The sequence below is a fragment of the Pantherophis guttatus genome, chromosome 6 (genome assembly GCF_059756535.1).
Source record: "Pantherophis guttatus breed Tessera chromosome 6, ASM5975653v1, whole genome shotgun sequence".
NCBI lineage: Eukaryota > Metazoa > Chordata > Lepidosauria > Squamata > Colubridae > Pantherophis > Pantherophis guttatus.
In genome coordinates, this window is record NC_142068.1 from 65,441,075 (window position 1) to 65,456,639 (window position 15,565).

At 37.1% G+C, this 15,565-nt stretch overlaps 1 protein-coding gene across 24 annotated transcripts in view; it reads left to right on the top strand.

The window, feature by feature from the left end:
• The window catches only part of JAKMIP3 (Janus kinase and microtubule interacting protein 3), a 110,912-nt gene extending 96,898 nt beyond the window's left edge, over nucleotides 1-14,014 (top strand). For 15 of the 24 annotated variants that reach the window (XM_087871665.1, XM_087871659.1, XM_087871660.1 and 12 more), the window contains 6 exons: nucleotides 1,262-1,330; nucleotides 1,417-1,494; nucleotides 3,747-3,950; nucleotides 5,137-5,202; nucleotides 9,570-9,611; nucleotides 12,721-14,014. In XM_087871665.1, the coding sequence (XP_087727791.1) occupies nucleotides 1,262-1,330; nucleotides 1,417-1,494; nucleotides 3,747-3,950; nucleotides 5,137-5,202; nucleotides 9,570-9,611; nucleotides 12,721-12,864 (603 nt within the window). In that variant the 3' untranslated portion in view covers nucleotides 12,865-14,014. Of the gene's footprint in view, nucleotides 1-1,261; nucleotides 1,331-1,416; nucleotides 1,495-3,746; nucleotides 3,951-5,136; nucleotides 5,203-9,538; nucleotides 9,717-12,720 lie in introns of those variants that run through there. The other 9 variants (XM_087871671.1, XM_087871668.1, XM_087871670.1 and 6 more) reach the window with 2 other exon arrangements.
• The last annotated feature ends 1,551 nt before the right edge of the window (nucleotides 14,015-15,565 follow it).

Consider the following 15,565-nt stretch of genomic DNA (forward strand, 5'->3'; position numbering starts at 1 on the left):
CTGGTGCAACATTATTGAGTACTGATTTATAAAAGTAGAGCAAATGTAACAGATTTGACATGCTCCTTAACCTTGCCTTAACTTTAACCTTAACTTTGCCAAAAACAAAAGACTTGGTTCTACAAATTACTTTTATCATTGCCTGGAAATGATCTTGCCATGTCCCCAGTATAACTTGTCCCCAGTATAACTAGTAGGATGGCTCTCAACTCTGCATCAAACAGAAAAAAATCTGTCTGGATCAGGGCTGTCAAACTTGCAGGCCGTGAGTTTAGGAGGGGAAAGTCAAGATAGGTCACATGACACTGCCGTGATGATGCGAGTTTGACACCCCTGGTCTGGATGTTTGGTTGCTGGAATGTTGGGGTGGAATAACCAAAGTGGATTAATAGAGTAACTAAAGCAGTAAATACCATTTCCAACCAAATTCCTTATAAATATCTATAACTATGAAACTGATATGAATGAGATGAAGTAGAGTGATATGTTCATAGCTAGTATCTTTAAAATAATTCAAAATACTAAGCCTATCCCTAATTTTCTATTCTCTCTTACCAATAGTTTTTAAGAATATTTGTTTGCTGATCAGTGACCAGTTTTTCACCTAAATATTTTTCTTTCCTTTTGTAAAATGGCAGTGCCTTAGATTTGGGTACAGAAATATCATACTATAACTTAGGCTGACAATACAACTATACAGGCATTATGTTCAGCTCCTTTATCTGAAGCATTGAGGTCAAAGATCAGATTATCTTCGCTAAATCACAATGCTGAAATAGGATTATTATAACTGAATTGCCAAATTTAGAGATATTGAGCATACTGAGGTATTTTGCTATAAACCCAATAGTCAAGAGTTATGCTGTGAAGCCTGGTCTCTTGTCTGATATGCTCAATGTTTGTCAACCTTGGAAACCTTAAGATGTGTGAACTTCATCTCCCAGAATTTCCCAGCCAGCATGCTGGCAGAAGAATTCTGGGAGTTGAAGTCTATACATGACTTCTCTGAGCATGGTTGTTTTCTTGCAGGTGTTTCATTACCCCACACCTTTCTAGCACTGATTAGTGCACTGATTACCTAGTTTGGGTAATGAAATGTTTACAAAAAAACAATCAGGCTCAGAGAATACCAAGGACCCCTCATTTCAACCCTGAGCTACAAATATTCTTCTTTATTGAAGTGTGTACTGCTTAAAGTAGCCAGGGTCAACAAAGCCTAGATATGCCTATCCAAATCTGATTTTTCTTCATTTCTCTGCAGTGGCTACAACAGATAGAAGTTACAGAATCAGCACTCCAACAAAAGATGATAGACTTAGAAAATGAAAAGGTACAGATTCATCAAACAATTAAAATCAGTGATTACATATTGTGCTTCTTGAGAAAATCAATATAACCCAAATCTCCTTCTTTTAGGACCTATTTAGTAAACAAAAGGGGTATCTGGATGATGAGTTGGATTACAGAAAACAGTCTTTAGATCAAGCACACAAGGTAGGTATAAAAGTCTATGGACAAAATTTACTTTGGTTCATTTTACCGAAGCTGGGGAATTCTGAGAGGTGAAGTTCCCATATCTTAAATTTGCCAAGGTTGAGAAACACTGCCTTAAAGTCAAATGATTCTGAGAACCTCTCTTGAAATCTTTGAAAGAAAGCTTGAAAGAATTTCTACTTCAGAGAAGTGGATTCAGTATAAAAGATTCACTAATTAAAGCGAACCTGCATTACATTTGGGATTTTGCATGCCCAGATTTAATTTCCTGGAACTCCATGGAAGATTAATCCAGACTAGTTTTGGATTGAGATACATTATAGTATGCGCCAATCATTACACAAAAAAAATCTGTTTTTGATTTTTTTTAGTGTAATTTGATTATACAAAAATAATAATATACAAAAACAGTTTGGATTAGGGTAGGTAGAAAGAGGCTCTCTACTTTTTCAACCTCAAGGCATAATTTTTGGATGCAATTCCTGAGGTATCTGTTGATGTTTTTTCCTCTATGAAACTAGCAGTAGATTCTGAAAGACAGGATTTGATTCAAGTAGGAATGGTAGGTCTTCCCACCTCATCTATGCCATGGACTCTTAGCAAAGTATTCCTATGGTAGAAAAGTATAGTAAAGTATATTTACTTTATATAAAATTATATAACGGGGCATAAAACTGTAGAAGAATGGTTCAGATGAATCAGACTAAGATAACTGGGACTCAGTCAAAATATTGGCAAGATTTTTGTCACTACGAGCTGGAAAAAGTCACAATTTAATGACTTATGTGGCCATAGCTGATTAACACTTTGTGCTCTCTTGAGCTTGCTTGCCCACTTTCTCTCTCACTCAAATTTAATATTTAATCCATTGAGAATTTCTTGTTATGCTCCACTCAGCACCTAATCATATATCACAGATTACAAAATGGAGTGTGAAATGTAAAGTCCCTTAGAGACTTTAAATAATTCACATGGAATGGCTTTGTTGTATTATCACAGGCAAACCCATGCTGTGTTTAGCATTCCCTTTGAAACATTGCAGGGATATGGAAATATCTCAATTTTTGCCTAGATCATCAATAAAAGTTTTCTGTGCTATTTCTGGATTTGGAGACAAGGTGTTCATTCTGCAATCTTTTTATTTTTATGGTTGGTAACACAGTTTATACTGAAATTGGCATTTTTGTCCACCTATTGAATGTTCCCCAAGGATGTTGATCATTATCATCATCACCATCATGATTTGCTCACAACAATGTGAACATTATTATTATTGATTCTGATTACAAGAGAGATTCTTTGTGTGTTTTATTCATATTGAACATGCATACAGAATGATTGCCCTTAGCAGGAAAAAAAAAGAGAATGATTTAAAAAGAGAAATGGTTAAACAGGGTATGATGGGCTACTTCAACAGCATTAGCTACATTTTTAAATACAGCAAATATACTGTAATGCTTGTTCAATAATATTTCATCATTTTGCAAAGGGCATTGGCAGGGATGGTTGCACAGGATGGCAAAAAAAAAAAAATTCAAATGGCAGCTGCTGTGGTATAATCCATGTTCTGCCTGGCCATGAGAGATCTACCTCTACACCAGAAGTCAGCAATCTTTTTGATCAGCAGACATAGTCATATTATATGCACAGTGTTGTGGTCATCAAACCATTAAAATATTAAATGTGCCAAATCTAATGAGATCATGTGAGAGAGAATAGAAATATTGTGAGATTTAGAAGTCACATAAGTCTTTAGGCTACATAATCCTATGTGTAGTTGGGAGTGAATTTGTGGGTGCCATCTAGTGGTGCCATCAATAAACAATATATTTCTCTACATTCTGCTACATTTATGTTTGGAAAAGGGACAGCAAGTTGGGTGATTTGAGTAATGACTTAAAAGTGATTCCTTTTTTAAGATCTTGAAATATAGAGTGACTGAGTCATCTAAAAAGGCTCTGTTGGTTGTGATTGAGCTTTAAATTGATGAGCTCTGTAAGAATAAATTTAGTACAACATTAAAGATGGAGGCAAGAGAAGAGATCAGCTGCCATGTTTATTGAGACAATAATATTTTGTCTGAAACCGCCCATCTTGTTTACAATGAAAAACAAAGAACAATGGAACTACCACCCATCTTGTTTACAATGAAAGACAAGGAGCAATGGAGCAAATGGTCACAAAATATATTAAACCACCATCATCACCCAAACATAATGAGGATAAAGTAACTTGATTTTTCATTTATTTAGCACATTTTGGAATTGGAAGCCATGCTCTATGATGCTCTACAGCAGGAAGCAGGAGCCAAAATGTCAGAAATACTGTCAGAAGAAGAGAGAGAGAAGTTGAAGAATGCTGTGGAACAATGGAAACGGCAGGTTATGAGTGAACTCCGAGAAAGGGACTCCCAGATTCTCCGAGAAAGGATGGAACATATTCAACATGCACAACAGGTATGGTAAAATAGGATATTGTGCCACTAAGAATGCCTCCTACAAGAAGAACAATGACTCTCACTTGTGTTTTGTTGATGCCATTAATAATTTTCATGAATGAAGGTGAATATACGTGTCCCAGGATAACATTGCAGGATCTGGGTTGATCATCAGGACCAGAGGTTTAGTTTTCCGAGCATTCACAGAAGGAAGCTAACTATCAAATTACAAGAACATAAGCGAGCTGTCAGATAAGGCGATCCAAACTCATTGGTAACTTCACATTGCAACAAACAAGGACATACATTCAATTTTGCAGCTACTAAGATAGTTGGACGAGCAGGTACAAAAACAGCCAGGGAAGTGATTGAAGACCCTCGTAGGTCAACAGGAGTGCTGATTTACCACCATCTTATCAAATACTTAGGAGGTGAGGGCTTGGCAGCACAAGGAAACAACAGCCAAAGACTTAATAGCCAGCCATCACCATCCCAATCAATAACTAAAAAGCCTCAAACAACAGGCACCATATAAACAGAATATCCCAAAGCACACACTCTGCTAGAGAAAAGTTCCCTGAGGGAATGAGTCTGAAAGCTCAGAAAACTAAACCTCTGGTCCCAGTGACTACCCCAGATTGGAACCCGCATTAATAATTTTACTTTAAATTTATTTATTAAATCTATATGTTACTCATATCCCCAATACAACAACTCTGGGTGGCTTACAAAACAGAAAAAGCTAAACAGAACAGCAATTAAAAATGTAAACGCCACGTACATTAAAATTGATTTAAATTTGATTTAAAAAGCTCATTTAAGGAAGTGGCTGCAGCAGCAACAGGTGGCCATAGAGACACCAGATGTCCTCAGGCACATCAGTCCACTATGCATAGTCACAACTTTTCCACAACTTTAATGGTTGCAGACCTTGTAGTGGTCACAGTGGGAAAACATTTGCAAACAGACTGCTATAAACTATGAGGTTATAGTTATAATTAAGCAGGGACCTCATTTTATGAAGTTAGCAATTGTATCTATGCAAAGGAAAGTTGTTACGTGACTTACTGTATTAACTGTGAGCATATCATGGCTCGTAATATGTTCCCTTCTCTCCACGAAAGCATAGCATACCAGAGAGTCAAAAGTGGGCTTAAATGGCAGTCTAAAAATGTAGTATTCATACATAATTCTAATTTTCACAGAGAATTAAGGAGCTAGAAGAAAGAATTGAAGCTCAAAAAAGACAAATAAAGGAACTGGAAGAAAAGGTACGGTTAAAACACTGAAAAGCTTGAATGATGAGATGAAGCTATATTCAGAAAAAGTTGTACAAGTAGTCCTTGACTTACAATTTAGTGGCCGTTTGAAGTTACAACAGCACTGAAAAAGATGACATGACCATTTTTCACACTTATTACTGTTGCAGCATCCCCATGGTCACATGATCAAAATTCAGACATTTTATGATGGTTGCATTGTCCGGGAGGCAAGGGCTGCCGGTTTATTTGAGCGCAAATAAACTTGAACATCTGATATCTCTTTTTCCATATAGGTCTCTAATTTGTGTTGGATGATCTTAAGCATTATTTTGCTAGCATGTGAAATTAAGGATATTGTTAAGGAATTCGCAGAGCAACCCTTGAGTAGCAAGGGTGTGCACATGAAAAGTGATTGAGAGTAGTTAGGAAATAACACAGCCAACACAGAGATACACTGAGTTGTGTTTACTTTCAGGAAATAGTAATAAGGCACAGTCCAATAAACAGTCCAGATCATATACATATAAAGCAGTAGATAGTTAAACAATAGTCCAGGGATAATCCAATAACAAAGTCTTCTTACCAGTTGTCATAGTCATATACAATAATCAGTTCTTCTGTATTTGCAAACAGTAGCAAAACACAGCAAACAGCAAAGATCAGTAATGATTAGCAAAGAGAATCAAACCATGTTTCAAGCTCCCTCTTAAGGACATTGGCTACAGAGTTGTTTGTTTGTTTGTTTGTTTTAATTTTATTTATATGCCGCCCTTCTCTGGAGACTCAGGGCGACTTACAATGCGTTAAGCAATAGCCTTCATACTTTTGTATATATTTATACAAAGTCAGTTTATTGCCCCCACAATCTGTGTCCTCATTTTACCTATCTTTGAAAGGATGGAAGGCTAAGTCAACCTTGAGCCTGGTGAGATTTGAACTTGCAATAATTGCAGGCAGCTGATGTTAATAACAGTGCTTTAGTCTGCTTCGCCACCAGGGCTGCTTAACCAGGGTTAACCAATCAGGACACAGTATGTTGCAATACAGCAATACAGTCTTAAAGCTATATTGAGGTTTATATATTGCCAACCCAACAAGTTAGGTAATTATCGTTTCCTAACAGATATTGTACAATAATCTGCATATCCTGTCAAGTCTCCTTGTTCTGGCATTAGAATGTAGATTAAAATCTTCCAATCAATTGGTCACTGTGTTGTTCTCTAGTTTTGTAAACATATCTCTGTAAAAAAACATGACTGGTTCTTCTTCTATTGCTTGCTATATTTTAGTGAGTATTCTATCAGTTTCTGTAGTCCTCCAATTTGGTGATAACCAGAGTGTTGATCTAATGTCACCTTTTAATAGAAGAAGCTCTTGTAAACCAGGAATATCTTCTAAGGTATCTTGGAAGATAAGTTGGCATTTCAATACATTCCTTCCATCTTCTTTTGATCTCCTTTGAATTAATTATTATATGTCCATTGGTGTCCTTTAGTCTACCAATTGGAGCTTCCTTCTGAGTTTAGAGATCTTTTGAAAGGCATTCTTGTTTTTCCAATATTTTTACATGTTCTTGTAATACTGCTCCTTCTGTCTTCTAACAGCTCTCTGAAACTTTATGTTGAGTCCCTTTCTGAGATTTTTGTCTTTGTGTGTGTGTGGGGGGGTACTTTGGCTTCTCTTCTTGGCAATTTCCATGGTGTTGTCTGACATGCACTTTACTTTCTCCTCTGTCTTCATTTTTAGCAGTCTCTTTCCACATCCATCCTTTCAATTCATTCCATAATCCAACTGGTTCTCTGTCAATGAAGTGATGTCTTCGGTTCTCCTTGAAAATTGTGGTGTATATATTCAAGATCATATTATGGAAACTTTCTTCTTCTTTAGCTTAACTTGGAGCATTAACGTGAACTGTACATGATCTCTTCCATAGTCAGTACTTGGTCATGTCTTTGATGCTATAACTGACTTCCTCCACACCTCTTAGCAATAATATAGTTAATTTGATTTCTATATACTCCATCAGGTAATATCCATGTAAGGATGCATTATTTTGGCTATTTTAAGATAGTGTTAGCTATGAAGAAATCATTGGTGTGACAAAAATTTATAAATTGGTCTCCTGCTTCATTTAAATTTCCTAAGCCATATAAGGGACATGGTGGCTCAGTGGCAAAGATGCTGAGCTTGTCAATTGAAAGGTCAGCAGTTTAGTGCCATGTAACGGGGGTGAGCTCCCGTTACTTGTCCCAGCTTCTACCAACTTAGCAGTTCAAAAGCACATAAAAAATGCAAGTAGAAAAATAGGGACCACCTTTGGTGGGAAGGTAACAGCATTCTGTGCGCCTTGGGCATTTAGTCATGCCGGCCACATGACCACGGAGACGTCTTCGGACAGCACTGGCTCTTCAGCTTTGAAACGGAGATGAGCACTGCCCCCTAGATTTGGGAACAACTAGCACATATGTACAAAGGGAAACTTTACCTTCACCTTTAAGCCATATAATCCAATTTTCTTCTTTTTCGGCATTCCAGACTCCAATCACAAGCAGCACATCTTGCTTGTATACTCTGTCAATTTAAAACTGGATTTATGTTCTGTATCAGTGGTTGGAGCATAAATTTGAATGCTCATCATATCAAAGGGTTGTCCATGAAGTCTAATTGATATTATAGGTATACGTCAACTTATGACCATAATTGAGCCCAAAATTTTTGTTGTTAAATGAAACATTTGTTAAGTGAGTTTTGCTCCACTTTAGACTTTGCTTGTCATAGTTGTTAAGTGAATCACTGCAGTCGGTAAATTAGTAACCCAGCTGTTAAGTGAATTTGGCTTCCCCGTTGAGTCTGCTTGTCAGAAAGTCGCAAAAGGGGGTCGCATGACCTTGGGACGTTGCAACCATCACAAATATGAGTTAGTTGCCAAGCATCTGCATTTTGATCATGTGACCTTGGGAATGTTGCAACAGTTGTAAATGTGGAAAAAAAATGGTCATAGGTCACTTTTTTCAGTGACATTGTAATTTTGGACGGTCACTAAATGAACTGTTATAAGTTGAGGACCATCTGTATTTGGTCATTTATTTCATTGTAACCAAGTACTGTTCTTTCTATGCTCTTCCTAACTATAAAAACAACACCATTTCTTCTATGTTTTTCGTGGCCTAGTGACAATAACGCAATCATTTGCAGATATTGGACACAACATTTTAAAAATACATGTAATGTTAAAATATAAAGATGCTTCTGATAACATGAAGGAAGAATATTATTGGAGGGGGGGTTGCATTTGGTTTGCAAGACATTTGAGACAAGTCTCTTCTAAACTAACTTTCTGCAGCAAAGTACAATAATCCCCAGTCTTTCTTTTCTGTCCCTGTTCAAAATAGAATGAAAAGCAGATTACTCTTCTAGCTTGCTTTTCTAGCTTGGTCTTCTAGCTTGCTTTTATGTTCCTTAAAACAATAAGAAAACTAGAATTCTTGTGTGTTTTCAGCATTACAGCTTCCTAGAGCCATAAAATTAAGAATTGTATATGTAAAGGTAATACACTATGAAGCATCATATAGAAAAGATTTTTTTAAAAGAAAAGGAATGTCACATCTGGTTCTTTTGAATAAATTCATTAGCTAATAAATTTTATTTAGGAAAGGTACAATTGAATAGAAGAAGCCTGAAACTGTGTCCTTTCTTCACCAAAAATAAGTCCCATTAAAATAAAGAACTTCATTTAAAACCATAGGTATTGCATACTGCATACTGCAAATATCTGATCCCAGTAAACACAATGATTTTTCTTACTGGTGAATGGTTCATGGAAGTGAATGAAATGGCAGCATTTCAGGTTTTGTATATGTAGATAAAACGATGTGACGCACTATTAGACCATTATTTTTGCAAGAAATTAGAGGACCATAAAATTCCCAGAATTCTATGCCAAGTTTATAAGTATACAGTCTCTTCCTTGAGCAGGGGGTTGGACTAGAAGACCTCCACAGTCCTTTCCAACTCTGTTATTCTGTTTTTCTGTTAAATTTCTATCCTATCAATGAGCCCAGGGGGATTATGTGCTGGAAATGGATAGGGACAAAGCAAAAGTAATTGGGAATCTGAGCCATCCTGCATTCTCTGTCTTTCTTATATGTTGTATTCATGCCAACAGACATGACATCCGTTAGAGGGAAAATTAATTTGGAAAGTGTCCTTTCCCAACATATTTCACACCTTTGCACAGACTACGGCCCCTTATTCTAGACTCCTTGCTGGTTTCTTACTAGGTGTGCTTTAAAATCTTTCTCTCTTTTTTTTTCTTTCCATTTTTTCCTCTCCTCCCTTTTTTTAGTTTTTATTTTTGTTTTTATTTTTTTCTCTAGCTTTCATTCTTTGGTCATAGTGTGTCCATCCAGCTACAAGAGGTAAGCATCCTCCTTGCTTATTCTTTCTGCACTCCTTTCATTGAGCCTAATGATTTCCTATGACCCACACAGGTTAGGATACAGTCAAGGCTTAGCTGAAAAGCAGGTTAAAAAAAAAAAAAGACAAGATGGCAGATGCCAAGGCAATACATATAAAAAATAGACAACGTTTTGACTGCACTGTTGCAGCCACCATCAATTTTCCTTCTAATTTCTTATAAATTTGGTGTGTGTGGGGGAGGGGGAGAGAGAGAATTGTTTTCTGCAGCTTTTCTCAAACCAAGTATTTGTACACCATAAATGCAGGTACCTGTAACATCAATATATTAAAATGTTTATATATTTCTTAGTTAAAGTATAGAAACTATAAAGTATAATAGCATGTCACAAACACACTTAAAAGTCATGATTTGAAGTCATTTTTTTATTCCCAACATCTGTCTCCTGCAGTTTTCACAAGCGGCTTGCCACATCCTTCTCTTGAGAGGGGGACTAGCCTAAAGACCCCCATAACTGTATTTTGCCTAACATAGGACTAGAATTTATAGTATCCTGATTTCTAGACCGGTGCCTTAACAACTAAATCAAACTAAATTGACTCTACATATATGTTCTTATAGATTATAATATAATCCTGCCAATCACTAATGATTTATTATTACAATTGATATTTATAAGCATTAAAATTATTTCTTCATGTTTTAGCAGGATTTGATATAGTGGTGAAATAATTTTTTGGAAGAAAGCATTACACAGAAAGAGTTTAGATAGCCTCCTCTCTCATTTTTCCCCCATCACTTCTCTGCATGTAGCAATAGCAATAGCACTTAGACTTACATACCACTTCACAGTGCTTTACAGCCCTCTCTAAGCGGTTTACAGAGTCAGCATATTGCCCCCATCAATCTGGTTCCTCATTTTACCAACCTTGGAAGGATGGAAGCTGAGTCAACCTTGAGCCGGTAAGAATCGAACTGCCAAACTGCTGGCAGCCGGCAGTCAGCAGAAGTAGCCTGCAGTACTGCAGTCTAACCACTGCGCCACCCCAGCTCTTATTTAGTCTGAACTTATTTAAACTTTCATTATTAGTCATTTAAAAATGAATGATTTATCAAGTTAACAACAAGCATGGACCTTGTGCAACCCAAAACTCAACAGGAATCAAAGTTTGTGTGTTTGTTTTGGAAAGGAGAACAGGGAAGTGCCTTCAGGTCTGGGACCCTGCCTGGCATGTATCTAGCTGGGCCTAATCCAAAGAAGGTTGGCTGCAACTGCAAGGCTGGGAAAAGACCGCCTGCCTGCTGCCATGGAAAGGACATCTCCCCCCAAGGAAAGCTGACTCAGTCCATGCTGTGTTGGCCCAAAGTGACTCTCACTCCTGCACTTAAGCTGAGCTGGCAAAACCAGTACGAGCTTTCTTGCAAATTGCAAGCCTGGAGTTTTAAAGTACCTAAATTTGTTGTTGTTGTTGTTGTTTTGGGGTACTTAACTTTGTGTGCACCCAACCTTTTACGGCGTATGTGTGTGGGTTAGTGCACACACATGCACATTAGAAGGAACATAAGCCACCCCTTTGGGGGTTTTCACTAACTTATCTTACAGGTCCCAAAGTAAATTGATGTGGAGTTATTTTATGAAAAGGCAAATAGATATTATCTGACTTCATTAAGGATTGAAATCAAGATTCCTTATAAAAATGCTACAATCTTATGCATAATGACTAGGGAATAAGTTTCTTTTATGAAAATGGGATCTTCTGAATAAGCATGCATAGGATACCTAATATAATTCTTATCAACAATAACCTTTTATGAATGTATGTGTGCCTTCAAATCAGTCTTGACTTCTGGGAACTGCCCAGAACATCTTCCTTCAATTTTCTTGGCAAGATTTTGGAAGTGGAATGGCATTGTTTCTTTCCTGGTGCTGAGATCAAATGACTGGTCCAAGATCACCCAGCTGGCTTCCTGCTAGAACTCACAGCCTCCTTGTTTCTAACCTTAACCATTACACCAAACTGGCTCTCACTGCCTTTCATATAGAGCAACATTACATGTTATCACCAGTGGGGGTTCCTCCCAGCTCGGTCCGGTTCGGCCGAGCTGGTAGTGGTGACGATATGACGTCACCGAACCGGTTCTCCCCCCTGCCCTCCCACCCCCCCAATCTTACCTTTTATTTGGTCCCACCCCCAATCTATTGCTGCCTCCTGAGTCCCAGCTGATGACTAGAGGGAAAAAAACTGTTTAAACTCTTGCTGCGGGGCTTCAAAGGGCCATCCTACAGCTGATCAGTGTTAAAAGCAAATAAATGAGTCGGGTCGTAAGTGCGAGAACCTTCCAGAAATGACTCTGACCAGCTAGCCACACCGACCTAGTCACATGACCTCCAAGCACACCCACAAAATAAGCCACGCCCACAGAACCGGTAATAAAAAAATTTAGAACCCACCCCTGGTTATCACCTATGTTTTCCAGTTTTCTTCTGACTGGATACTTTATTCACCGCACAAAGTAAGTTCAAGTTTGTGTCCACCACAAACCAGCCAACTATAATCTCTGTGCTACAGCCATTCCACACAATAGCAGAGAGATACTACAACTGAGCTTGGAGTCAGAAATTATTGGCTGGTGTTGTTCCCACAGGTCATGTATGGAATTCCATTTTTGGCCATTGTAACACTCAACCTCTACACTTATTCAGACACGCCCATTCATGTGTGCACACAACACATTCGCATGGAGCTTACAGAAATATGTATGCTTCCATGGTTGAAAATATTTCCTTCTAGATGAGACTTAGAAGTTCTTTAGAAAGGTCATCCATCACCTTAAAAGTCTCAAGCAGAGTGATTGAGAAGAATCAAGAGTTCTATAGGTCCTTCCCTCTCCTATGTTTTAATAGTAATATCTAAAAAAAGTAAGAGAATATTAGAAAAGAAATTCAAGTTCAGATATCTGTGTCTGTAGAAAGAGAGCCTTTATTTCAAGAGCCCAAGAGGTATGCAAGCAGGATGGGTAGTAGAGAAATTTGATTAATAAAATAAAAATAAAGCTCCTCTCTTAAATAACTTTAGTTTCTTCTTCTGTATTGTGTTTTCTTTTTTCAGCCCAGAGAGAAGACTAGAAATGTTTATCTTTTAGGACAATGTAACCTTGTATATAACAAAGAAATTGGAGAAAAGACAATTTCATTACAAGAAAGTGGACTGCAGTTTATTTTGACACTGAAGACTGAAGTTCTAAACTTTTGACCATTTTTATAAAGAAGAACTTGCGTGAATTTTATTTTGAAGTTAAGCCTGATCTTCGGACAAGTATAGCTCTCTAACTTTTTATGAACTAGTATTAAAATTGTTAAAGAAGAAAGCCAAAAAAAAAAAGAGAGAGAGAGAGAGAGAAAGAAAAAAATCGTACTAATTAACTGGCTTCTCTGAAGGAAGCCCCATCTGTGCTACCCGAAACAACTTCAGCTTTACATGAAAAGCAGTAAATTCGTTCAGATGAAGTGAAAATATTTTAGTTCCCTGCTAAGCAGGCAGTAAACTGCTTCTGTAAAGAAGTGAACTCATCCTGTTTTGTAATTCAGTCCTTGTACTGTTATTTGTAAATGCTTAAATACATGTCTTGAAAGAAGATTGGAAACAGTTCCAAGCTAATCATTGGTGAAACTATGAATGAATGAATGGGAATAATGTTTCATTCATGAAAGTGAGGAATTAGTTGCAGCTAAATTGCGTCTTTCCATAGTATGTATTAAATTGACTTGTTCGCTAACCACGAGGAACGTTGAGACAAAAAAGTTTGGAACATTTCCCAAACTTCCACTCCATTCTGAAATTTCAGTGAAGCTTGTCTACAGCATGGCCAGGAGATCATAAAAGGCACAATACTTAAAATTTAATGCACTTCGATTCCTGGATGAAGGGAAGTCAGTGTTATCAGCGTAAAGGAGAACCAAAGCAAAAGCTAATTGAAAAAGAAAACAAAATTATTTAAAACTATTAGAACTGTAATGGAAACTTGAAAAAAATGTGAGAAATATATTAAGAAAGCACAAGCAGCAGATGGAAATGGATCTCTTGCATTAAATGGTTTGAGAAGAGTTGCTTGTAAATTAAGAAGCAGAGAAACTGACCGCACATAACAAAATAGTTGAGCAAGCAGTAAATAAAGATTATACAGGGATATATAAGAGACATACATATATATCTATCTTCCCCAGCTGTTATTTTAAGATGGCAAGAAGAAGGAGCACAGGGAGAAAACATCAACTCTCCAGAAAGTGATCTTGATATTCAGGAATTATCAACAGGTGAGAAGGTGGTTTTTATTATTCACCAAATTATAACAAAACTTTTTAATGATCTCTTTCTTCTATTAAAAAGTTTTAAATATGATAAACTGCTTTGTTTTGCTTTGCTTTGAATTTTAAATAGTTTATTATTTTTGATTATTTTATACATTTATACATATACAAATTCAATATATATTAAAAACACGTGGATAACATCAGATTATCATTTGAAGATGTACGATTCTTTGCATTGGTACAGACACACTAATTCATGGAAAAGCCAAACCTCTAACTCAATTAAATTCAAATAAAAATCAGGTAAGCATAAGCCCTAAACCAGGGGCTTAAAACTCACGGCCTGTGGGCCGGATGCGTCATGCGCTGGGCACGCCCACCCCTATTTTAGCAAAGGAGGGGAAGTCATGATATGTCACATGACAACAAAGTGATGACGTGAGTTTGACACCCCTGGCCTTGACCCACATTTTGTGACTTACCACCTCAGTAGGACTTGCTTCTAATGTAAATTTGATGCTATTCAAACGTTCCATTGATTTTATTGGACTTACTCTCTAGAAAGTATGGGTGGCATGGTGGCTCAGTGGTTAAGATGCTGAGCTTGTCAGCTGGAAAGCCAGCAGCCCAAGTTCGAGACCCGAGCTCCATGCAATGGAGTGAGCTCCCATCCTCACCCCAGTTTCTGCTAAACTAGCAGTTCGAAAGCATGCAAATGCAAGTAGATAAATAGGTACCACTTCAATAGGAAGATAACAGCGCTCTGTGACAGCATGCTGGCCAGATAACCACAGAAATGTCTTCAGATAGCGCTTGTTCAATGACCTTGAAATGGAAATGATCCTCACCCCTTATAGACGGCAATGACCAGTGGAGTAAAATCCACAGGGACTCCTTTACATTTATCTTTTTATTCTCTAAAGAAGGTCAGGTCAAGCAGGAGGGTCTTAACTAAAGAACTGTGGAGACAATTTAGTAGAGTTTGTATAAAAATACCACTACCCTTCTATTGGGTTGAAAAAGATCAAGAAGTACCATTTTGATTCAGACGATGGTTTGCGTTATTCACAATCTTAGACTGTAGAAATTTCTAGAGATCATTTGAATATTAGTAGGCCACCTAATTTCTTCATTTAGGCTATAATCCTAAACACATTGACATGGAAGAAAATTCTACTGACAATAGTTTTATTTCCAACTGACTATAGTTACAGTCAAACATATTATGAATTTAATTTCATTGGTGGTTCCTTTTCCATAATTTTAACATCCACTTGGGGGAGCTCCAATCAAAATGAAGTGGAACAATCATTATTATCTGTGTTTTCATCTCCATGCCTACAATTTAAGAAGCCTGCTGAAAGAGGCAGCTGCTCAAGATACTACCGTAACCGGGTCATCCTTTCTTTTATGGTTCTTTATTCTGTTCTCCTTCGAGATTCCATTTTTTTCTTTTCATGTTTCCCTTTTTCAGCTAAACTTTAACATTCCCAGGCCTGGCGAATCTTCATCAGACTTGCTTTCTGGATGCTAAAATTAGCTTATTTGTATAAATATTTCTGTAAATCTTAGAATTTTCACACACATTGTATGTATAAAACAGATAATTAGCTCATGGGTCATTTATTTTACTTAGCATATTA